The following is a 25,633-nucleotide window of genomic DNA, read 5'->3' on the forward strand; positions in this document are numbered from 1 at the left end:
TTTTGTTTTGTTTACTTTTGTAACATTTTTATGTTAAAAGCACTTTTCAATTAACTTAAACTAGGTTTAGTATTTTGTCTTCGTTTTATTTTTGAAATTTTAAAATTTTGTACTCACCTATATATGAGTATAACGGTTTCTTTTATAGAAATTATCTTTTTGCCTAGGAAACCGTCCTTTTAAGGAAATTTGAATCGAATTTTTAAAAATATTTTGGACGAATTTAACAGATGAATTTGAAAACGTTCATCAAGGTTGTGACTGAACTTAGCTTAGCTGAATATGCTCTTCTTTCTGTGGTTCCATGGAATGTTTGAACACGAAAACCCCCTCAAAAATTCCAGTAATTTATTACATTTCTTTGCTGTGGTGTAACATTTTTCACTTTTTAAAGAGACGTCGTGGAAGTCATTACTTTCCTTCAAGAAAGAATTTGAGAAAATACCTGGACAGATCCAGCAGTTTATTTAGCATATTTAACTCATAAAAACCCCTTTTTTTTATAGAATATTTTATTAGTTTTTCATAATAATAATAATTATTATTTTTTAATATTTGAAGGAAATTGTTGGCAAAAACTTGGGTTTTGAGTGTGAGAGAATGAATTTGAACGGAGGGCATAAGGCCAATTTTCTCAAATTTAGAAAATATATACCTAAGTTAGATTTTTTTGAAGTGTAGGATGGTTAGAGACACTAGCGAACCCTGGTTCTCGTTTTAAACGTTTGCCTGTACTTCGTAAGTTCATAACGGTCTTGTCCTCGATTGAGCATGTGCCTGGAAGCAGCTTCACGTGTTCTTAGAAAATTTATTATTTGCTCGTGATAAATTAATTAATTCTTGATGTTTCTTCTGATGAATAGCTAGATGTTCCAAACCCTGCCATGGACGGTACGTTTTATTTTATATTATACTAGAGACTTTCAGGTTAAAACAACTTTTGTAACCTTTAACTGTTTCACCCATTTTTAACGAAAAAACGTGTTTAAATTTTGCCTTTAAATTTTTAAAATTTGCCTTCTTATTTTTGGAATTTATTAAAATTGTCGATATACCTTGAAGTTGGTTTTAAAGAAATTTCAGTACTTAAGTATTTTTTACTTCTCAACTAGTTTTCGTGTTTGCCGGCAATAAAAGTATGTCTATGTCTGTACATTTGAGCGAGAGATTGAACGAGAGTCTGGGCGAGATTCTGAGAGAAAAGAGAGAGTGAGTGAGCGTGACGGGGTGAGAGATAGAGTGAGGGGGAGTGTATCTTTTAGGCACTCCTGCTTCTGATATGTTTATTGGAAATAAAAATGTCTATAAGTGAGTGTGTGTGTGTGTGTGTGTGTGAGAGAGAAAGTGAGAGAAGATTAGTGGTTAACATTCTTTAGCTAGAGTTGTTATATAAACATTTTTTTTGTCTTTTGAGAGAGTTGTTTCAATATTCCGAATTTTTTTAATATCTCACGTTGTAGGCTGATTTTCATTGGCTTAAAAATCAGGTATTGAAGGAGCCCTAAACCCCACCTCGATGCTGTCCACTAGCGACCTCTGTCTGTCCTCTAGGCTTTTCAAACTTCCTTCTTGCCATAACGTACTTTGACTTCTCCAGAAGCACGTGCCCAGTAGCCATTTCCTTAAGGAAATCTTGATTTGTGATATTTCTGACCGTGTTTTTAAATTCAGATGGTAGCTAGATACTGTAGAACTCACTATCATTCATAAAAGGTACGTAAATAAGCTTTAAACCAGTTTTAACAGAACGCTCAGTTCTTTAGGTTACAATAGTATCTTGTCCTCATTTTAATTTTTAACGATTTTTAATTACACTTATTTGGTTTTGAATAATTATCAATATTTGTAAATACTTTTGATTTTCTTCTCAGCCAGTTTTTGTCTTAACGCATTTTCTGTCCCAACCATTCCGACATTCCTCTCAAAGCGCACGCGTACAGAAGCAATTTTCTTCTGGAGTTTAAATCTGCCAAATTTGAAACAGTTTTCTTGGATAAATTTAGCAGATTGTTTAAAAAAATCTACTTACTCAAAGTATTATTTTATTAACTATAATAAATATGTTTTTGTTTAAAGACCATTGTATTTGTATAAAATGGTAAAACTGTGACGCTCATAGTTTACTCATTTACCTCAATTTGACATTATGTGAAAGTCGTGAGCGTGACTGATTTTTTTTTTTTTGCTAAGATCTGTTTAAATATTCCGAATTTTAAATATTTAAATATTTTGAATCAGTAAATAAATATTTAACGTAAGTTAAGTTTGGAAGGCCGATTTCCTTCGACTTAAAAGGCAGTTGTCGAAGGAGCCCTAAACCCCACCCGATGCTGACCACTAGCGACCTCTGTCTGTCCTCTTGGCTTTTCAAACTTCCGTCCTGCCATAACGTATTTTGACTTTGCCAGAACCACGTGCCCCTTAGCCATTTTCTTAAGGAAGTTTCGATCAGTACATTTCGGACAGGTTTTTGTAATTCTGATGATTACTTATATATTTTAGAGCTCACCAACACTCATAAAAGGTACGTAAATAAGTAAACTTCAACCAGTTTTAACAGAACTCTTAGATCTTTAGGTTAAAATAGCATCTTTTCTTCATTTTACTTTTTAAACCTTTTTAATTTGATTTATTTGATTTTGGTTTAAAAGAATTAACAATAATTAATAGAAATGATAAAGGTGGGTGTGTAGTTTAATCTCTTTTAAAAACAGTTCTATAATATAACTTTGACTATTTAATAATTTGTGAATACTTTTAAATTTTTTCTCAGCTAGCTTTACCCTTAACCTTCTTTCTTCTTAAAGGGCATGTTTGCTGAGGAGTCCTTTTTATTTATTATATCTGACAAATTTGAAATAATTTTCCTAGACAAATTCAGCAGATCGATTTTTTTTAAATCGGCATTTTATTTGTATAAAATGATCAGTTTACAATAGTTTTGTCGATAATCATCAATGCCCCAACGGTTAATAAGCACTTTGAGATGAGCTTCCCCCATTTCAAACTAAAAAAAAGAGTTGGTGTTTTACTAATTTTTGACGAACAATCATCGGTTTAGGTTAAAGTAGCTTTTCTTCATTATCATCCAAATTTATTCAAATTTTCCCATATTTGATTTTTTTAAAAGATGTCATGGTTTAATTTATGCGTGAGAGGGTGAGAGAGAGAAAATGAGTGATAGACATTCTTTAAGTTAGAGTGGTTTTCTTTTTTTTTCTTTTTATTATTGTGTGTTACGCGAATATTTTGATGTATGTAATTGCTAATATTGGGNGGTTGAAGCGCCATGCTCGGAAGCCATTTCGTTCTTTTTTTTTGTTTAATACCAAAATCCTGCATTATTTTCCGGACAACCCAATATTTTGTTGGTGGAGTGTAAAAATTCAATTTAGTCAAGTTTTTTCTATGAATTTCATTGAAATAACCCCCAAAACGAAACAGGAAAATTTCACGATGTTTGGTTGAAGCGCCATGCTCGGAAGCCATTTCGTTCTTTGACAGGTTAGCTGCCGAAGTTTTTGTAGTCGACTGACTCAAAATTTTTAGTTTGTTTCCCACCAAATTCGGCACGTGGTATCTTGGACCAAAGGGTAAATTACACTATTTTATTTTTAAAAATAATAACCATCCAAACGTTAGTTAACTCGAAAGCCAAAACTATTTGTTACAATGAGGCCCAAATTAATTTTTTCCGAGTTTGTCAGGCGCTTAATCCGTCCTGATAAACTTCACTAGCGAACTCTTTCCTCTGATCAATCCTTTCAAAACCTTGGACTTGTCAGAACGTACTTGACTTTGCCAGCAGCACGTCCCCGGCAGCCATTTTGTTCTGAAGTTAAAACGTTTTCCCTTGTCATGTGAATATTTTTAATTCTCAACATTTTATATTCTGGTGATTAGCTGGATTTTCTACAACTCATACAGTACCGGTACGTTTAAATTTCTAATATTGTTTTAGATTAAAAGCACAAATGAATTTTAACGAACAAATCCGATAACTTGAGTGTGAAAATACTATCTTGTCTTCATTTTATTTTTGAAACCTTTTTATAATTACATTTATTTAATTTTGTTTTAAAAGAAAAACTCCACTATTTATTTGAATGCTATTAACTTTCTCCTCTAACGTACTTTATTCTCGAAGAGCATGTGCGGAGGAAGTCATGTTCTTCTGGCCAAATTTGCAACCGTTTTCGTGGACAAATTCAACAGATAGTTTTAAAAATCCACCTACTTATAAAGTATTATTTTATTAACTTAATAAATATGTTTTTCATTAAAGAGAATTGTATTTGTATAAAATGGTAAAACTGACGCTCCATAGTTTGTTTACTCATTTACCTCAATTTGACTTTATTTGAAAGTCGTGAGCGTGACTGACTGATTTTCTTTTGCTAAGATATGTTTAAATATTCCGAATTTTAAATATTTAAATGTTTTGAATCAATAAACAAATATTTAACGTAAGTTAAGTTTGGAAGGTTGGTTTTCTTAGATTCAAAAGGCAGTTTTGAAAGGAGCCCTAAATCGTACCGGATAATCACCACTAGCGAACTCTTTCTGTCCTCATTCCTTTTTTAAACCTTGGTCTAGTCATAACGGTCTTGTCCTCGACAGAGCACGTGCCTGGAAGCAACTTTACGTTCATGTTAGAAAAGATATTATTGGACTCATGAATTATCTATAAATTCTTGATGTTTCTTCTAATGATTAGCTAGTGATAGCACAACACTGCCATGGACGGTACGTTTTATTTTCTATTATATTAAGAACTTTTAGGCTAAAATAACTTTGCGAACTTCCCTCTTTTAATCTAAGGTAAATGGTTGGTGTTTTACAATTTTAAGAAATAATAAGTTTAGGGTTACTTGTGTTAATTATTTTTGGTATTTATTATAATTTTAGATATTCTGGTGTAAATATGTGTGAGAGAGTGAGCGAGTAGGAAACAGCAAATGAACGATTGACGTTTTTTTTGTTAGATTTTAAAAAAAAATAATCCTTTTTGTTTTTATCTTTAGGTTTGTTTTAATATTCCAAATTTTACGTATTTAACATCCCACCGTAGAAGGCCTATTCTTTTTGACTCCAAAGGCAGTTGTGGAAGGATCCCTAAACCCCACCCGATACTCTCCACACTGGCGACCTCTGTCTGTCCTCTAGGCTTTTCAAACTTCCGTCTTGCCATAACGTATTTCGCCTTTGCTGGAGCACGTGCCCGGCCATTTTGTTCTGAAGTTAAAACGTTTACCCATGTCATGTGAATATGGTTTAATTCTCAACATTTTTTATTCTGGTGATTAGCTGGACTCATGGACGGTACGTTTAAATTTCTGATATTGTTTTAGATGAAAAGCTCAAATATATTGTCTTCATTTTATTTTTGAAACCTTTTTATAATTACATTTATTTAATTTTGTTTTAAAAGAAAAACTCCACTATTTATTTGAATGCTATTAACTTTCTCCTCTAACGTACTTTATTCTCGAAGAGCATGTGCGGAGGAAGTCATGTTCTTCTGGCCAAATTTGCAACCGTTTTCGTGGACAAATTCAACAGATAGTTTTAAAAATCCACCTACTTATAAAGTATTATTTTATTAACTTAATAAATATGTTTTTCATTAAAGAGAATTGTATTTGTATAAAATGGTAAAACTGACGCTCCATAGTTTGTTTACTCATTTACCTCAATTTGACTTTATTTGAAAGTCGTGAGCGTGACTGACTGATTTTCTTTTGCTAAGATATGTTTAAATATTCCGAATTTTAAATATTTAAATGTTTTGAATCAATAAACAAATATTTAACGTAAGTTAAGTTTGGAAGGTTGGTTTTCTTAGATTCAAAAGGCAGTTTTGAAAGGAGCCCTAAATCGTACCGGATAATCACCACTAGCGAACTCTTTCTGTCCTCATTCCTTTTTTAAACCTTGGTCTAGTCATAACGGTCTTGTCCTCGACAGAGCACGTGCCTGGAAGCAACTTTACGTTCATGTTAGAAAAGTTATTATTGGACTCATGAATTATCTATAAATTTTTGATGTTTCTTCTAATGATTAGCTAGTGATAGCACAACACTGCCATGGACGGTACGTTTTATTTTATATTATATTAAGAACTTTTAGGCTAAAATAACTTTGCGAACTTCCCTCTTTTAATCTAAGGTAAATGGTTGGTGTTTTACAATTTTAAGAAATAATAAGTTTAGGGTTACTTGTGTTAATTATTTTTGGTATTTATTATAATTTTAGATATTCTGGTGTAAATATGTGTGAGAGAGTGAGCGAGTAGGAAACAGCAAATGAACGATTGACGTTTTTTTTGTTAGATTTTAAAAAAAAATAATCCTTTTTGTTTTTATCTTTAGGTTTGTTTTAATATTCCAAATTTTACATATTTAACATCCCACCGTAGAAGGCCTATTCTTTTTGACTCCAAAGGCAGTTGTGGAAGGATCCCTAAACCCCACCCGATACTCTCCACACTGGCGACCTCTGTCTGTCCTCTAGGCTTTTCAAACTTCCGTCTTGCCATAACGTATTTTGCCTTTGCTGGAGCACGTGCCCGGCCATTTTGTTCTGAAGTTAAAACGTTTACCCATGTCATGTGAATATGGTTTAATTCTCAACATTTTTTATTCTGGTGATTAGCTGGACTCATGGACGGTACGTTTAAATTTCTGATATTGTTTTAGATGAAAAGCTCAAATGTATTTTAACGAACAAATCCGAAAAACTGAGTTAAAAATAGTACCTTGTCTTCATTTTATTTTTGAAACTTTTTTAATTACATTTATTTAATTTTGTTTTAAAAGAAAAATTCCACTATTTATTTGAATGCTATTTTCGCCTATAACGTACTTTATTCTCAAAGAGCACGTGCGAGGAAGTAATTTTCTTCTTGAATTTATATCTGCCAAATTTAAAACAGTTTCTTGGACCAATTCAGCAGTTTAAAAAAACGACCTACTCATAAAGTATTATTTTATAAACTATCAAGAATTTTTTTTTTAAAGACCATTTTACAGTTTACTCAAAAACCTCAATTCGACCTTATTTGAAATGTGTGTAGGCTAATTGACTTTCAATGGCTAAGGGTTAAAAAATATTCTTAATTTTTAATATTTGAGCTTGCCGTTGTAGGCTGACACGGGCACGTGCTTGGAAACCATTTTTCTTTAAGACAAGTTAGGGGTTTTTGGTTTTGTGTGCGTGAGAATGTCGAGTAGCAGAGTTAGGTGGTTTGCCGCCAAATTTGACATCTGGTTTTACTTATACTTTTACAATCGAAGTAGTCCTAAATTTCACCGGATAATCACCACTAGCGAACTCTGCACTCATTCCTCTTTTAACATAGGTTTGGTCATAACCGTCCTGCCTCGGCAACAGCACGTGCCCGGAAGCCATTTTGCTTAGGAAATTTTGATCAGTGATATTTATGATATTTCTGGTTTTTGTAATTGTGATGATTAGCTAGGTACTCTAGAGCTCACTGTCGGTCATTGAAGGTACGTAAAAAGCAATTAACTTGAACTAAACATTTCAAAGATAGCGTTAAAATAGTCGCATGTCAGTCAATTTTATTTTAAATTATACACCTATTAGAGTTTTTTTAAAAGAATTATCAAAATTATTTTATAATATTTTGACATTTTTATCAACTAGCCATTGCTGATCCATCGGCCGATTTTGAAAAATTTATGTTAATATAACATGACAATTTCTCGGTCAAATTCGACTGAATTGGAAAAAAATAATGGCCCTCTGTAAAACCAGTTTCGAATTGTTATATGCGCCCTAAATTATTGTTTTGACTAGTTTGTCAGGGGCTTAATTTGGGCATATAACCGCCACTAGCTTTTCCTGTCATCATTTCCTTGTTTAAACTTTGGCTTGGTCTTAACGGTCTTGTCTTCGCGAGAGCACGTGCCGAGCCATTTTGTTCTGAAGTGAATATTGTTTAATTTTGAACGTCTTTCTTATATTCTGATGATTAGCGAAGATACTCTGAAACTCATGAACGGTACGTTTATCTCATTTAATATTAAACTTTCAGGAACTCACCGTTTGCCTTCGTTTTAAAAGAAATTCCAGTCTAAATCTATCGGCATTCCATTAAATATCTTCTCTAACGTACTTTTTTCTCAAAGAGCACGTGCGAGGAAGTCATGTTTTTCTAGAACTTATATCTGCCAAATTTGAAACAGTTTTCTTGGATAAATTTAGCAGATTGTTTAAAAAATCTACTTACTCAAAGTATTATTTTATTAACAATAATAAATATGTTTTTGTTTAAGGAGCATTGTATTTGTAGAAAATGGTAAAACTGACGCTCAACAGTTTACTCATTTACCTTAACTTGACTTTTTGAAAGGTGTGAGAATCACTGACTTTCTTTAGCTAAGAGATAGATATTTAAATATTCCGAATTTTAAATATTTAACAGCAAAAAAGTTGAATAATCACTAACATCCGTTTGGAAGGCTGGTTTTCGTAGATTCAAAAGGCAGTTTTGGAAGGAGCCCCTAAATCGTACCGAATAATCACCACTAGCGAACTCTTTCTGTCCTCATTCCTTTTTTAAACCTTGGTCTAGTCATAACGGTCTTGTCCTCGACAGAGCACGTGCCTGGAAGCAACTTTACGTTCATGTTAGAAAAGTTATTATTGTCTCATGCATGAATTATCTATAAATTTTTGATGTTTCTTCTAATGAATAGCTAGCTGTTTCACAACCCTGCCCATGGAAGGTACGTTTTGTTTTATATTATATTAAAAACTTTTAGGTAAAAACAACTTTGGGAGCTTCCCCCATTTTTAACTAAGGGAAAATGGTGATGTTTTAGAACTTTTTCTCGGTAGAATTTGGTTTCAATCTGCATGAGAGAGTCTGTGAGAGATAATCAGTGACATTCTTTAGTTACAGTTGGTTTTTAAAAAATTTTTTTTTTGCCTTTTAGATTTGTTTCAATATTCCAGATTTTAAATATTAACATCTCACCGTTGAAGGCCGATTTTTTTCGACTCAAAAGGCCGTTGTCGAAGGAACCCTACACCCCACCCGATGCTGACCACTAGCGACCTCTGTCTGTCCTCTAGGCTTTTCAAACTTCCGTCTTGCCATAACGTATTTTGACTTTGACTGAGCACGTGCTCGGAAGCCATTTTCTTAAGGAAGTTTTGATTTGTGATATTTCTGGCAGGTTTTTGTAATTCTGATGATTAATTAGATATTCTAGAATTCACTAACAGTCATAAAAGGTACGTCAATAAGTAAATTTCAACCAGTTTTAACAACGCTTAGATGTTTAGGTTAATGTAGTATCTTTGTCTTAATTTAATTTTTTTTTAACTTTTTAATTACTATTTCCTAAAAACTGTTTAATTACACTTATGTTTAAAATAATTATTAATATTTGTGAATACTTTTAATTTTCTTCTCAACCAGCTTTTGTCTTAATACACTTTTCTGTCCCAACCATTCCTACTTTATTCAAAGAGCACGTGTACAGGAAGCCATATTCTTATGGAACTTACAACTGCCAAATTTGAAAGTTTTGTTGGACAAATTCAGCAGATAGTTTTAAAAATCCACCTCCTCATAAAGTATTATTTTATTAACTATAATAAATATGTTTTTGCTTAAAGAGCATTGTATTTGTATAAAATGGTAAAACCGACGCTCCTTAGTTTACTCATTTACCTCAATTTGACTTTATTTGAAAGTCGTGAGCGTGACTGACTGATTTTCTTTTTCTAAGATATGTTTAAATATTCCAAATTTTAAATATTTAACATGTTTGAATCTATAAATAAATGCTTAACAAATCGCCATTTTGAAGGCGGGTTTTCTTAGATTTAAAAGGCAGTTTTGGAAGGAGCCCTAAATCGTACCGGATAATCACCACTAGCGAACTCTTTTTCTGTCCTCATTCCTTTTTTTTTAAACCTAGGCTAGTCATAACGTTCTTGTCTCTGCGCGAGCACATGCTGGTCGTCATTTTGTTCTGAAGGTTTATCTTTATTCTGAGCTTTAGCTAGACACTGAGCCACGAACGGGGTACGTTTTGCTATTAATATTTTTAAAATATTGTTATACATCCAGTTTTCTGGTTAAAAACCATTTCGACATCATTGTAAACGAGCAATTAAATAGTCATTTTAGATTAAGATAGGGGCCAATAATAGTGTTACTTTCCATATTTACTTTATACATTTTATTTTATCTATAAAGTTTACCAGTGGAATTTGATTTTTTAATTTTAGTAAGCAACTAGATATGTTTGGCTAAATGTCCTGTTGAGTGTAATAAAATTGTTGTAGGGTTGGTCATTTTGACTTTAGTGTTTCCAACCGTGGTCGAAGGTCATTTTTCATAAATAATTTTAAATCTATTTGCGCTAATATTGTGATTGATTTAATTACTGATGTTTGTGAAAAACGAAATTCCCTCAACTAAATAAAAAATTACAATGTCGTCTTTTTCTATTGAACGTGGTTGGTAGCCATTTTGTTCTTTGACAGGCAGCGGTTGAAGTTGCGTGAGGATAGTCGAGTTTAGTCAACAATTGTTAGTTGGTTTGCCACCAAATTCGGCACGTGGTTTTTACATGATTTTACTTCCATAATATGGAAGTACCCTAAAATCCTACCGGATGCTGACCACTAGCGACCTCTGTCTGTCCTCTAGGCTTTTCAAACTTCCGTCCTGCCATAACGTATTGTGCCTTTGCCAGGAGCACGTGCTCCGAAGCCATTTTCTTAAGGAAGTGCTATTTCAGTGCTATTTATTTTCAGTGCTATTTCTATCAGGTTTTTGTAATTATGATGATTAATTAGATATTCTAGAGCTCACTATCAGCCATAAAAGGTACGTAAATAACCTTATTTCAACCAGTTTTAACAGAACGCTTAGATCTTTAGGTTAAAATAGCATCTTGTCTTCATTTTGTTTTTTAAAACTTATTTTTTTATTTATTTTGGTTTAAAAGAATTAACAATAATTAATAGAAATGATAAAGATGGGTGTGTAGTTTAATCNTTGTACAGTTTACTCAAAAACTTCAATTGAATTCAACCTCAACTGAATTTATCTGGCGTGTGAGAGGGACTGTTTGATTTCAATAGCTACGTGTTATTAAAATATTCCGAATTTTTAATATTTTTCTCACTGTTGTAGTCTGATATGAGGACTTGCTTGGAAGTCATTTTCTTTAGGACAGGTCAGCTGCTTGAGTTTTTGTGTGCTTGAGAATGGTCGAGTTTATTAAGCATTTTTAGTTGGTTTGCCGTCAAATTTGACTCTTGGTTTTCCTTACTATTTCCATTATCTGACCGGATAATCTCCAATAGCGAACTGCACTAATTCCTCTTTTAACTTTACGCTTGGTCATAATTGTTTTGCCTCAGCAATAGCACGTGCCCAGAAGCCATTTTCTTAAGGAAATTTTGATCAGTGCTATGACTGGTTGTTGTAATTCTGATGATTAATTAGATATTCTAGATAGAGCTCACTATCATACATTGAATGTACGTAACAAGCAATTGGCTTAAACAGAGTTGTGTTAAATAGTCACGTGTTATTATTCATTTTTAATTATACACATCAAAAAAAATTTCTCTATTCTATTCTAGAACTCTACCTATTCATAAAGTTAGTGAACTGCTGTTTTGGAAAATCTTCCAATTTTCTAAATTAATCCCTTTCCAGGACAAATTCCAGGTAATTTGAAAGCAACACATGAATACATTTCTCATAGTTTTGCTTTTGAAATTTTGTAATCTGGTTGTAAAATTGGTTTCTCAAAAAAATATCAGTAAAAATTAAATGTTCTTGAAGTAAGGCTTTTTGTCCATCGTCTCAATTTTGGATACGTGCCATTTTGGACGTACTAAATATTAAATGCTTTTTGTGGGTAGAACTAGGTTTGTTGCTACATTTGAATATATCCACTCATCTAAAAAATCTCTTCTTTTAGATTATTTTTGCTTATAATTTTCATTTGTTAAGCTGCCTTCCATGATCCCGCAATTGCTTGATAGGGTTTAAGGTGATTGGGGTAGTGTCCATGCCTGGAATAAGTACGAATATTTTCTTAGAAGCTCTAATGGCGTGGTTACGATAATATCTGATACTGGATTTCCTAGATTCTCCTACCCCAGCTTTTTTAGTTTTCTCTTCTATGTATGTACAATTGTACGTAAGTAAAAATGGCTGAATTCGAAACCCAACGAAAATGGGTTCTGATTTCAATTCGGAAAAAAAAAAAATTGTGCCAGTTAAATAACTGATAAAGAGGAGAGTTTAATGAATATCGCGGCGATGTCTCAGATTGGCTTCGGAATCGTGCCAAACTTGAAGCGTTCGCGCTACAGCTGTGTTCAACACCGGCCGACCGGAAGTCAATGAAGCCACCAGAGTGCCCGTTGACAAATCTTTTTGTGGTTCCTTCAACAGAGGAGCAAAGAAATGAAGTATTTCTGGTCCGATTGCTAAAAAATTTCCCACCGAAACTGAAAAATTGCAAGGAATTGAAGATTGGTTATGGTAACAACATATCCAAAATGAACATATTTTTGTGCAAAATGCGTTTTTAATTAATTTTCTTTTCATTGTTTTTAAAAAGAAGGATTATCCGAGATTTTCAATTAACTGAGGTAGGTCTGGTCCCTACATGTTGATCGAGAGTCTACCCAATTTAAAAGAAATCTCTAGTAACATGCTATATTTATACTCAACTTGTAAAATAAAACTTTATTCCCTTGGGCAATACCGTACAGTTAGTTTTCATATAAAGTATCTTTGCTTGTAAATTGAAAAGGGATTTTTTTTTTCAGACGTACACATGAAGGTGAGAAAGCTCGACGCTTTCCCTGAGGGGAAAGAGTGCTGTCTTTGCCACTCGAGTGAAGCTGACGAAAGTACACTTGGTTGGATATATACTATGTTGATAAGTGGATGCCGATCAGTTGATGATGAGGACTTTTCGGATATTACAGTTCACTTCTTTTGTCTGGTGAAATTTCCCTTCATTAGTTCTTATAGGTGTCTTTAAATATTCTGGCCTTATGACTGAAATTAAAAAATATTTTACAGTTAATGGCATCCAGACTTAGACCAAGAGGGAGTGAAAGACACGGTCTCATGGGATTTTTGCCTCAGGACATTTACAAAGAAATCCAACGTGGAGAATCACTGGTAAGTCTCATACACGCAAAGAAAACCGGAGACTTGTTATTTTGTAGTTTATTCCAAACTATATAATTACAACATACTTTTTTAATGTAAAGCAAGTTAAACATGATCGTAAAATTCATGAGTTTTAATAAAAAATATTTAATTATGATGGTTTGAAAGAAATTCACCGAAATATTTTTTCTCTTAATAATACATACTTCCTTCTCTGGTATCACATAGGGGGTCTTAAGTTTTCTAGGCATTGAGTCTGATTTTGTCTTCTCATTCTTCTGTTTTCAACTATTTGCTGTTCAACTTTTATTGGAGGTGGTGAACAATGTCTTTATCATGTTCCATAAGTGTTCTAGGGGATTCATGTCAAGAGAATCTGCTGGGCTGCGCATCTACATCCTCTAATTAATGGGTGGAAACTCGAGCAACAGTTAAGCATCGTTATCATGCATTAACATGAAGTTGTCTCCTATAAATGGAATGAACGAGACAGCTTTCAGAACTTCCTCAATGAACAGTCAAATATCCGTTCAAGACGATAATCAGTTCAGTATGGGCATGGATGTCTGTTCCACCCCCATACCCATAACTGATCTTTGAAAAGGCTGTGACATGAGGCACACATCTTGAGTCAAGGAGTTAAATGACTTGCACCCATTTGTGATGAGAACAGAATTGTTCAAGGGTCGATGCTGATTATATATGACTCTCCAATAATGGAGAACCTGGTGTGGAATGTCCAGAGATATTGAGAGGCCTTTTTCTCAAGCCTTTTGATGAATTGTGTTGGAGCTCACACGTTCAGATTTGGAGTTCGCTATGAAGGAAGCAGTTATTTTTGACGATTGCGTAGTGTAGTAAAATCAATAAAACAATTGTCTCTATTTAATAGGCTTCGTGGTCGAATGCTACCTTTTCTTCGATCTAAATTTCCGGTAGCCCTATACGCTATAGACCATCATTGTAGAGCACGGCACACCCAGGGCTTTGGCTAGTACATCATTGGCTAAAGCATCTGCCTAGGCAAGATCTCAATTTAAAACCATGCTTTTAAGGAAAAAATCTTTATACCTAGTTATTACTATGGAAAATAAACAGTGTCCGGTTTTTGTTTTTTTAGCGTACATATATAAATCTGGTTTAAATTAAAATAATTAAATATATATATTTGTGATCTTGCAATATTTTTTGTTTTGCTCAGAAATGTACATATTGTAAGAAAACGGGAGCTACAGTCAACTGCTGCGTAAAAGATTGCACTGTCAAATTTCATTTTACCTGTGGCATCAAGAATCATTCGATGCACAATTACAAACACATCAAGTAATATATTCACAATTTATTAATTATTATGGTATATTAATTGAGTTTTTTTCCAGGTCTTATTGTGTAAGACACAGGCCTAAACAATATCTGCCGGAATCTATGAAAACTTCATTGTCGGACACAGATAACGATTGTATTCTGTGTTACGACTCTATATCTGCAAATGATGAGATGACTTTTATTTGGCCTACTTGTTGCAAACCTACTGCATTACTACACAGGCAATGCCTTCAGGTGAGTTTATTATAAATCCTTAAGTTTGGAACTTTTTTATTTTTTTTATTTTATTTTTTTAGCGAATGGCACTTAATTCGGGTTTCTATTTCAAATGCCCGTTTTGCAGCAATAGGAGAGAGTTTTGCCATACTGTGAAAGAACGAGGTGTCTACATTCCTCTACAGTAAGACGATAAAAATAACTTGTTTATTTAAAAAAAAGTTCTAATTTTTCACATTTATGTAGGGCTGCTTCATGGGAAAGAGAGCCAAATGCTTATCAGGAATTGAACAGTAGTTTAAAATGTGAAGCAGAGCGTTGCCTCTGTGATAAAGGGCGAGAATTCAAAAAGAAAAATTCGTAAGTTTCAAGTATAAAAAACTTATTACTTTAAATTAATAATTGATGTTTTTCTGTTTTTTTAGACGATGGGAATTGATTCCATGCGCTTCGTGTGGTGGAAACGGCATTCATTTGGAATGCGCTAATTTATGGACAGACAGAAAATACAACCGCAATACTATCAACACGTATTGGGATTGTTTTATGTGCTGCCGGTTAGCAAAAGGTTAGTGATTGTTTTCCTTATATTTTTTATTTTTTGCAAATATAAATTGGACTGTTCTATTATTTTTAACAAGTTTCTATTGCCACTTCATTAAAATAACAGCTTAAAAAAAATAATGAATATATTCTTAATATATGGATGATAAGGTTTAATTTAACATTACTTATAATGTAATATATGTATATATATTATATAATTTCCCATGCAATATACAATTTCTCTTTTATTTATTATCTTTGGGAGGATTTGATAAAACTGAAATCTAAGCTTTTGTGTTTTTATTGGCAATACTGTAATATTTCTGTCAATTGCATGCTAATTCTGATTTAATGATTCAAAACCGTTGTGGCTTTGCCTTATCTGTATAGACTCTTGCATCTCTGTTGACCCTGTCATGGTGCCCTTGTTGGACAGATTCAAACTAGAGCTCCCGACAATGGTGAACCACTATGAAAGAGCTCTGATGCGAAAAATCTTGTGTATCAAGAGCACTGTCAATAGGGAGGGAGGATCTGACTCGTAGAATAAGGATCATCCTTGCCCGATTTTTTGAAGTTGATACATGGGCACTATTGGGGGGGGGGTCAAAGTCGGCGTTGCTGTCTGGTATGCTGAGACCTGTCCCACTTAGTTGAAGTCATTCCATGGTATATAGAGAGGAAATAGGAATGTTACTGCTGTTTTTGATAGGTCTTCTGTCAACCCTTTCATGGTGCTTTTGTTGGAGATACGAACTGGAGCGTCTCCACAAAACTGTGGTTCTTGTCTATGTACTTGAACACATGGAAGATAACGAAAAGGCAGTCTGTCTTTGGCTTGGCATCACAACCTCGGACTTAACTCCCACCACATTCAAGCCCCCTGACTCTAAAAAATGCAATAAAAAACATGATTAAAAAGAAAGTGGCAGTGTCTGCAGAGAAGCTGTTGATTATCCAGAGTACTGTTGATGTCGGCGCTTGGAGGGACTGACACATAAAAGAAGTCATCTTCATCTGATTAAGAATAGGTTATGTAAGGTTGACACACTTACTTTTGGGCCGAAGCCCCGCGAATGTGTCTGCATTGTAACGAAAGGTTCGATGTGCCCTAGGTGATTGGAAGCTGATTCCTTGGCTCCGTATATAGGCAATAAGATAAGAAAGGTGGTTGATTACTGCTGTTTGTAACAGGTCTTCTGTCGACTTTCTCTATATATTTGTTTCTTGTTGAGAGAAATGAGGTGGAGAGTCTGCAAAACTTGTTGTCTAATCTACCTGAACACATGGAGGGTATCAAAAAGGCAGACTAGGTGGCTACGGTCCCTATCCCAACTTCTGGACTCACTGTGATCCGTCCCCCTGAGGCTAAAAAATGCAATAAAAAACATGATTAGTAGAAAGTGGCAGCATCAACATAGCTCTCACATATTAAAAGCACGTATTGGCCAAGGGAGGAACTGACTCATAGAAGTCATCTTCATCTGATTAAGACAGGCTGTGAGGATGACTTTTTGCATCCAGCATGCACTGAAAGGTTGCTCAATGCGTCCCATCGAATTGAAGGGTGTCCTTGGCTCGATATAGAGGAGGTAGGATCCACATTATGTGAGAATTAGTGTATTCTGTAATTGTAATTTACTTACCACTTCCTTCCTGTACAAATTGCTGCACAAAGCTGAGGCCCAATTCTTTCTGTCCTCGTGGTACTTTTTCGACAAGACATCCAGTGGATTTGGTCGAATACAGTAAAATGTGTTAGTGTATTCTATGAGAGATTAATGGTTTTTATTAAATTAGGAATTGATTAATTTTTTATCTTAACCAAAACAACTCACTCCTCTAGATGGTTAGTGCAAACAGGGACAATGATGGACTATTGAGTACACAATTGACTCTCAATTAGGTTAGTTATATAAATATGTATAAAAGGAGGGATATAAACTACTCCACCCTGAGTGAACGGTATGTAAATAAGAAAGAATGTATTTAAGAATGAGAGTGGAAATTGGTTTGTATTATTGCGTTGGGGGCTGAAATTACCTAATTGTTGACAGCCCGAAGAGCCCAACCTCGGTGGCTGGAAGGATAAGACCCGAGGTCTGACCCCGGACAATGCTTGGGAGGTGGGTGATTCTTGAGTCTGCCAGTAATTTGTTGTAAATTACAAACGCTGCAAATTGCTGGTGGACTGCAAGAAGTGATAGGCTCAACTCTGTATACTCCTGTATGGTACATGCTTATCCAGATTTTGGGCTTGTATAAATCAGCAATCAGTAATTCTGATTTAGGTTTTAAAAATTCATCCAATGTCTAAAATTTAAAATACAGTCGAACTTTCCCAAACGGACACTTCCAATAACCGGACAACATTATATTCAGATTTAAAAGTACGAAAATTCTAATAACGGATACGGGAGAGTACATTTATAGATTATTCACATTCCCTAGTTTTGTGGGAAGTTCGACTGTACCGACAACAAAAAGAGAAAAGAAAAAAGGAAATAATAAACATTTATAAATTTTTAGATTTTGATCTATCTATTGAAAAATTTATTCATGAGGGGAAAATGTAAGTAATTTTATTGTATTTTGGATTGCTTCTTAACAGTTGCATTAAAGTAATGAAAAAGGTTTGGAGGATTTTTTTTTCCCTTAAAAGGCATTTAAAATAAAATTTATTTCTAGTGGTGTTTGCTGACATTAGAAATTACTTTAAAAACAAATACTTAGTTCATGACTTGTTTTTAGCCAAATTATTATTCTCTATAATGAACTTTTTATACTAACTGCTTAGAACTAGAACAGCTCTAACCTATTTTTATTTTTGCTCAATAGTTAGTTATGTAAAATTTAAAATAGTTTAACTATGGATGCTATGAATCTGCATGTTTTGCATGCTTAAGGTCGCTGGAACAATTATCAGAGATGGTACTTTAAAAAACCCTTAATAGCATGCTTAAGGTCGCTGGAACTATTATCAGAGGTGGTAGTTTAAAAAAACCTTAATAGCATGCTTAACTTAAGGTCGCTGGAACTATATCAGAGATGATAGTTCAACAAACCTTAATAGCATGCTTAAGGTCGCTGGAATGTATCAAAGATGATAGTTCAACAAACCTTAATAGCATGCTTAAGGTCACTGGAACTATTATCAGAGGTGGTAGTTCAAAACCTTAATAGCATGCTTAAGGTCACTGGAATGTATCAAAGATGATAGTTCAAAAAACCTTAATAGCATGCTTAAGGTCGCTGGAACTATATCAAGATGATAGTTTAAAAAACCTTAATAGCATGCTTAAGTTTCTATAACCATATGGTCCATCTTACTTGTCCTTCAATTTTGCAGCAAATTTAACAGACAAATTGTATGCATTGAGCAGAACAACGTCAAGTTTGGAATTCACAGGTGTGTTTCTCGCCATGGTACTTTTTTTTTTACTTTAATTGTGCTTTGTTGACATTTCGTAATGCCTAGTGCCTATTTCTCTTTATTGTGTTCATTCATTTGTCCCTGTCATAATCCAAATCCCATTGTAACATGAGAGGAGTGTTTTTGTTCTGTCCTAAAAACAGTTGACCGGGGGTAAACTGTGGAGGAGTTCTATGCTGAATTTAATGCAAGTTGAAGTTATTGCATACCCTCGAACTATCCGGCTTGATTTTCCCCATAATATGCTATTAAGGGCGCCTTTAAATCATTTAGCACTCTTTCTGCTTTGCTGGGATTAGGGTAGTGTCTGATTAGGTAAAAATAGCAGCGTTATGTGAAATCACCTTGCCCCCATATCCAAAATTCGGAAATATTCGAGTTGAAAGCTGTTTGATGATGGTTCATCAGTGGTGTTACATAAGGCCTCAGCATAATGAATCTTTTTTTTTTTTTTTTTTTGCATGCTTTTACAACTTGTTATATATGGCCTGCAAATTTTGCATGCTAATGGTCACAAGAACCTAAAAACATTTTTTCATTTTTAAGGGAAGCTTTGAACTGTTTGAAAATCAATTTTTTATCTTATAAAAAAGAGAACTCTTCCTGGACAAAAATACACCATATGAACTTATGTTCATTAATAATTATCAAATTATTTTATTATTATTAATTATAAATGTATTTATATTTTATTTTAACAAATATGCACATTTATACTCACATGAGCAAAATTTGCCAACTTTGAAAATGCATATTTTCTCAGCCTTTTAATTTTCAGACCTGCGCTAGGTCTCATTTCTTAGAAAATTTTATACTGAACAAGATGGCTTTTTAAATGGTTTTAAATTAAATTTATTAATAATTATTAATTAATTAAATTTAGCATTATGTTATGCTCTACAACTTTTGCTCCAAGGACTTTTTTAAAAAAACTAAACAGGGAGCGGAAATGGGATGCGGAATGCTTCTGCTGTCAATAACTACTCGTTTATGTCATCACGAAAATTCAACTTTTCCTCCCCATTTTGCAGGTGTTGTGGCAGTTTGGTTTCAAATAACACATTGAAACAATAGGTTTATGTATGATAAAATCGGGAGAGTCAGTTTTTTTCCATGAGCATGTAATTTTCAAAAAAAAATGAGACCTAGCGCAGATCTATGACACTTTAAAAGGCTGAGAAAGTATGCATTTCCAAAGTTGATCATTTTTCGTGCAAAAACGAGATAGATTTTTTTTATGGGCAGTGTATTTATGTTATTCATATTTTGCATACCAAAAATAGGTTTTTGTTTGAAAAACTAAAATGTTTATTACCTTATCTTTAAAAAAAATCATAATGTAAGTACACATTGAGTAAAGGAAAAAAATCAAAAACAAATAATGTAAAAAACATTTTTTGTCCCTGTTATTGCTGAGTTTTTGCATGTCTGCATGAACCACATCTGCTAAACTCCTTTGTATTATTTGGAAAAGATTACTGATTAAATCCTGAGGAATTCTTTCCCATTTATCAAGAACAGCCTTTCCAACTTTCTTAGGGTGTTAAGACCTATGTTTTGCGTCTTATCACGTAAATCGGTCCAAAATCAATAAGACCCTTTCTGCGACCCACCTGAAATTTGACAGGAATATCAGGATGATGAGCTTGCTCTGTACTTAGATATTCATGATGTGAAAAACAGTAAAAATGAGAATACGCAGATACAGAAAGATTGGAAAAGCGGTAAATGAAAAAATTAAAATTAAAATTGTAGTCACATTTTGCCAAAGACGACCTTTCAAAGTGATGTGAACCTCTTATAAAAATTTATTATAAATGTTTCATGCTTACTTACAATGGCATGAACTATAACTGCTTCCATTCTGAAAAGTAATTTGAAAATTGATTGAAACTTTTTTTTTTAAACATTTGTTATATTTTCAAATTATCATCTAATATGCTTAATGTCTAGAATTCTTTAAAAACTTTGCCCTGAAAGTAACATTAGTACTTGACATTTCGTGCTTTGCGAGTTGCTAAATGAAGCATTATAGCTGGGTGAACTCCGCATGCTTAAAAAATGTTTTGCTCATTGAATTAGACGAAAATAGAAGTCAAATAATAATATTATTGTGACCTAATAACCAGAATAAAGATAAATAAATTGATCTAGTCCTGCCATAAGTTCTGTTACAAGAAAAAGGGCCATTAGGGAATAGAGAAATTTGATAATTTGAAAAAGAAATTTATTTTAAAAAATCCAATATTTTTTAAGATTGAAATAAAATAATATTACTCGAAATGACCACCTTTTGCCTTCACACAAGCTTTTAGTCTTCGGGGCCAATAATCATCTATGGCAGTACGCAACACGTCTTGAGGAAATTTCTCAACTGCTTTTAGCAAAGTGGACTTGAGGCTCTCTAAATTGGCGTGTTTCCTGTGGCAAGCCATAAGCTCAAGATGGGACCACACCTTGTAGTCCAGAGGATTCAAATCTGGGCTTCCCGAGGGCCAATCTGAAGCCTTAATGAATTCTGGAAAATTCTCCTCCAGCCACTGCTGAGTTGTTCGGGCCTTGTGCGCAGGAGCTGAGTCCTGTTGGAAATCCAATGAGTTCCAGAAAAAAGAGTAGTACTTACAGGCTTTACTACTTTCTCAAGGATGCCTTCTTGGTAATTTTTTGCCCTTGTTTTGACTCCTTGCTCACAAAAATGGAGTTTTGTGGTGCCATCGTAGCAAACTCCCCACCACACCATTGAAGCAGGATGATGGCCTCTTTCTACCCTTCCGATTTTTTCCTGAGCTTCTAGAGAACTTCTAGCATAAACCTTGTCATTTTGACGGTTAAATTTTTCCTCGATGGTAAAAATTTTTTCATTGGTAAACAAGATGTTTCGATGAACTCCATCGGTGTACCGGGTCAACAATGCCTTGGCTCTTTTGACTCTAATTTTTTTTAAAGATACTGTAAGCCTTTGTCCTGTCATTCTACGGTAAGCACTCATCGAAAGATCATCTTTTATGATGCGAGACATTGATCGGGAAGAAAACCCAATTCTCTGGGCAATATTTTTTGTTTTCTTAGCGGATTTCTTCGAATTCGGTTTTCAACTGCTTTGATGGCATTTTTCGTCCTCACAGAGCGAGGACGGCCGGACCTTGGTTTGTCTTTAATAGATAGAGTATCTTTGAAGCGATTTATGGTGCGCCACACAAACATTCGATTTATTCCTAACGATTTCAGCGTCTTGAAAATCTCTGATTTTGATTTACCTGCCTTGGGCAGTGCGATGATGGCATGACGATTTTGTTCAAGGGTGCGTTCCATCTTGACGTTATTAATTCTCAATAAAACTGAGTAAAAGAATTTAGCATTATATCAAAGGTAAACAATAGGCAAGAGAGCAAGGTTCGCCAGGCTTTGTTTGGGATTATTTTCAAGGTGAATGATTGTAACAGAAGTTATGGCAGGTACATTTAAAGTGGAGTAGCAAGGTGTTCTGACAACGCCATATTTTGTGCATTGTTACTATATTGATGTCAGTGTATCTAATTAAGTTAATGTTTGTTGTTAATGTTCTTCCATTTAGGTGGCAATGGTGAACAAGAAGCACATGCACAACTGTCAAACACATCCCATCAGTGAGTTTTTCATTCTAGTTATCTCTTAGAACGTTTGTACTATTTAAATGTTTGGTTAGGGTTACTGTAATTGATGATGACTCGGATGACACTGATGATGATGTACTCATCGTGGAGAACGAAAAGGAAGAACACCCAGTACCTTTGCGTACTGACTCTATAGGACAAGGACAAACGGAAACTGTTCAGGTGGACCCTTCAATTCCCATTACTATTCCAATTCCAGTTCCAGTTCCAATTCCAATTTATCTACCCTATGAATTCAATATTGTGAGTGTATTTTCTCTTGTGTTCTATACTTTTGAAAAAAGTTTATTGTAGTAATGAATTAAATATTTTTCTACTGAAGGTGGAACCTCATGGATTGGGAAGTAGTGTCAGTCAAAGACCTGATAACAGCAGTATGCCTGGATGCAGTACTGCCAGAAGTACACCTGGATGCAGCAGTAGAAGATTATCGTTGAGCGAGAAGTTTAACAATTTATTAAAAAGTTCAGTTCATTCACGCAGACTTCAAGTTGATATGGTGAGGTTGCACAACGAAACAATTTTGTCCTTCAAATATGTGTACAAGAGTGCTTTTGTGTACTTACTTATAAAGTGCTTAAATTCTGCTATGAAATTACAAAAAGTTTAAACAAAATGTTATACTATATTAATTTGGTTTTTTGTAAATAGGACTTGGAGTATGTATTACCAGGAAGTAGTACTGTAAAAAAACTTGAAAGTGGTACGGCTATCAGAGGTCCTGGGTTAAGTAGTATTTTCAAGAGACTTGCATGTCGTCATTTGAACAGAGGGCCTGGAGGTAGTTCTGCGATAAGAGGGACTGGAGGTAGTTCTGCGATAAGAGGGCCTGGAGGTAGTTCTGCGATCAGAGGGCCTGGAGGTAGTTCTGTCATCAGTGCGCTTGGAGGCGGTGTTGGTATCAGAAGGCCAGCAGGTAGTTCTGCGATCAGAGGGCCTGGAGGTAGTTCTGCGATCAGAGGGCCTGGAGGTAGTTCTGTCATCAGTGCGCTTGGAGGCGGTGTTGGTATNGTGTGCGTCGAGACGGATATCCCTACGGCCTGGCCGGATCAAAGAAAATCAACGAAGGCGATCGCGGACCCACTCAACTTCAGAGAAGGTGCTCCACATTCCTAGAAGCGGGGATTTTCAAGCGCCTGGAAAAGAAGAATATCTGGACACTGGTTCCCAGGAAAGTTTAGTTTTAAGGAATGTTTATTTAGATTTTATGATAATTTAGGTTCCTTTAGTGTGTAAGTTTATTAAAATCTTACGCCGAGAATTTGCCGGCTTCGCTCCGTGGAGACGGGCGGGGTTACTTAATGAATGATGTACTTACTTGGTAGATCCAAATAAAATAAGTGATAAAGTCATTATTATGGACAGGGCACGTGTAATGGAGTTGATAGAGGAACTTAAGCAACATCCGTATGTTGATCCAGATGTAATAGTCATTGACTAAAGAGAATATAGGCAGTATTCCAGCCCAGTTCCACTTGCATTTAGTCAATATTTACCATCCTTGGGTGAATTTGTTCATTTTTATGTATATAATTTGCAATGGTTTATAGTTTTTATAAGGTTTATGTAAAACGCTTTTATGTTTTATAATGTATTTTTAGACATTTAGTTCTGATAAGCTCTTTTATTTATTAATGTGAAACAGTTTTACTATGTTTTTACTTTTGTTTATATATGTTTGATAAATATATATCATGTTATATGTTTATAAATGAATTATGTTTACCCATTCCAATAATTCGAACTATTTACAAAAATGTATCTTCCTGTAGTCAGCTTTTTCAGCACAAGAGAAGTTGAAGTCCTGTAGTTTGATCGCCTCTGATCATCCTGGTCTGCCTATTGCTAGAATTGGGCAGATCAGGATGATTGGAGACGATTAGGTTACACTGTTCATCGATTTGCTTAACCCGATGAGAGGAATTGAACAAGCCACAGGGAAAGTGAAAGTTCAGGTGTAATTTTTCGAGCTTTATCTGCAAGAAGTTGTCCGAATTCTAGAAGCCTGAACAGATGGAATTTTACGAAATTTTGGAAATATTTGGAGGATGAAGAAATTTAATTGTCTTTCTCAAATAAAAGTTTATTGAGATTACTATGGATTTCATTAATTTATATTTTTTACCTTAGTCCTGACAGTTGTAATGCTTTATTTAACAATAATTACATATTTTTTAAAAAATTAGGCAGCAATGGAGAAGAAAAATTATAGGGGTTTTTTAGTTGAGATGAAAAAAAGTCAATGGCACGAGAGGGATTCGAACCNTTATTTATCATAAAATGGTTAACTTAAAATAAAAGTCAATTTGTTGATGTTAAAAAGGGTCATTTTGAAGTTACTAAAAGAGCCAATTTGAAGTAAAAAAAATTGAGGTTTAAAAGAGGTTAATTTTAAGTTAAAAAAGGCGCATTTGACGAAAAATACTATAACGACAGGATTGTATTGCAACCTTGTCAAGAAATCTAAAAATTCTGAGTTTATTCGTGCGGCTTTTATTTATTCTGCAACACCTGTATGTACATATTTCTTGTCAAATTCTTCCAATGTAATTTGATTGAGAGACAGTTGTAGATTTTGGATTCTTGTTAGAATTACTGTCATCTTAGTATTTGAGGCTACTGACTGACAACCACTCCAATTTTTTTTTTATTCCTTTCATTTTGTCAGCCTTTTTGAAAGATTCTTAGTGGAAGTTGTCGAAGCAGGATCTTTATTTATTTATATATATATTTTGAGTCTATAATTGGAGTTTAGTGTTTAATCATATATTTTTACGTAATATTACTGTAAATAAATTTTTTAAAGGGGCAACCGACAGCTTGGTCATTTAGCCCGAGCACTTTTGAAATACAACATACACACACACAAATAAAACATTCACACTTATATACATTCATTCTATTTAGTAGATGGAGTAAATCAATATTCCTCCATCAACCTGCATACAATAACGAACTAATATAATTGAGGTCAATTGGATACTTTTGTAAATATTCTGCCATCAACATAAGTCCCATTCACAGCTCGAGGGGCGATGGGGATGCTATTCCACCATCAGCCCCTCCCCATTCACTCTAATAAATACACTCACTCATACAAAACATATTTTAATGGCTATAATAAAAAATTCCCAGTAACCCAAAAAGTGGAACAGGAGACCCTAAAACTCACTACCATGTCCGGGAACTATAATCCAGCGGCATGCATACCCACTCTCTGTATGGAGCCAAGTCATGACATGCCTGTATCATGTGGGACACATCGAG

At 34.2% G+C, this 25,633-nt stretch overlaps 1 protein-coding gene across 1 annotated transcript; it reads left to right on the forward strand.

The window, feature by feature from the left end:
* The first annotated feature begins 764 nt into the window (after positions 1 to 764).
* On the forward strand, positions 765 to 23,975 carry LOC106671080. The gene is made up of 13 exons (XM_024228137.1): positions 765 to 891; positions 12,841 to 13,019; positions 13,100 to 13,201; positions 14,394 to 14,515; positions 14,572 to 14,752; positions 14,815 to 14,918; positions 14,981 to 15,094; positions 15,160 to 15,302; positions 22,288 to 22,339; positions 22,399 to 22,609; positions 22,689 to 22,865; positions 23,018 to 23,372; positions 23,968 to 23,975. The coding sequence occupies exons 1-13, from the start codon at positions 885 to 887 to the stop codon at positions 23,973 to 23,975; spliced, it is 1,755 nt and encodes a 584-aa protein (XP_024083905.1). The 5' UTR covers positions 765 to 884.
* Positions 23,976 to 25,633: the final 1,658 nt, after the last annotated feature.

This window comes from Cimex lectularius, unplaced genomic scaffold (genome assembly GCF_000648675.2).
Source record: "Cimex lectularius strain Harlan isolate CLEC.00 unplaced genomic scaffold, Clec_2.1 scaffold201, whole genome shotgun sequence".
Classification (NCBI taxonomy): Eukaryota; Metazoa; Arthropoda; class Insecta; order Hemiptera; family Cimicidae; genus Cimex; species Cimex lectularius.

What these genes read in the sequence shown, in the direction of transcription:
- LOC106671080 (XM_024228137.1), top strand. An exon ending in CACAATTACAAACACATCAA is followed by an intron (nt 14,516 to 14,571) that starts GTAATATATTCA and finishes GTTTTTTTCCAG; the next exon opens with GTCTTATTGTGTAAGACACA. An exon ending in GGTGTCTACATTCCTCTACA is followed by an intron (nt 14,919 to 14,980) that starts GTAAGACGATAA and finishes ACATTTATGTAG; the next exon opens with GGCTGCTTCATGGGAAAGAG.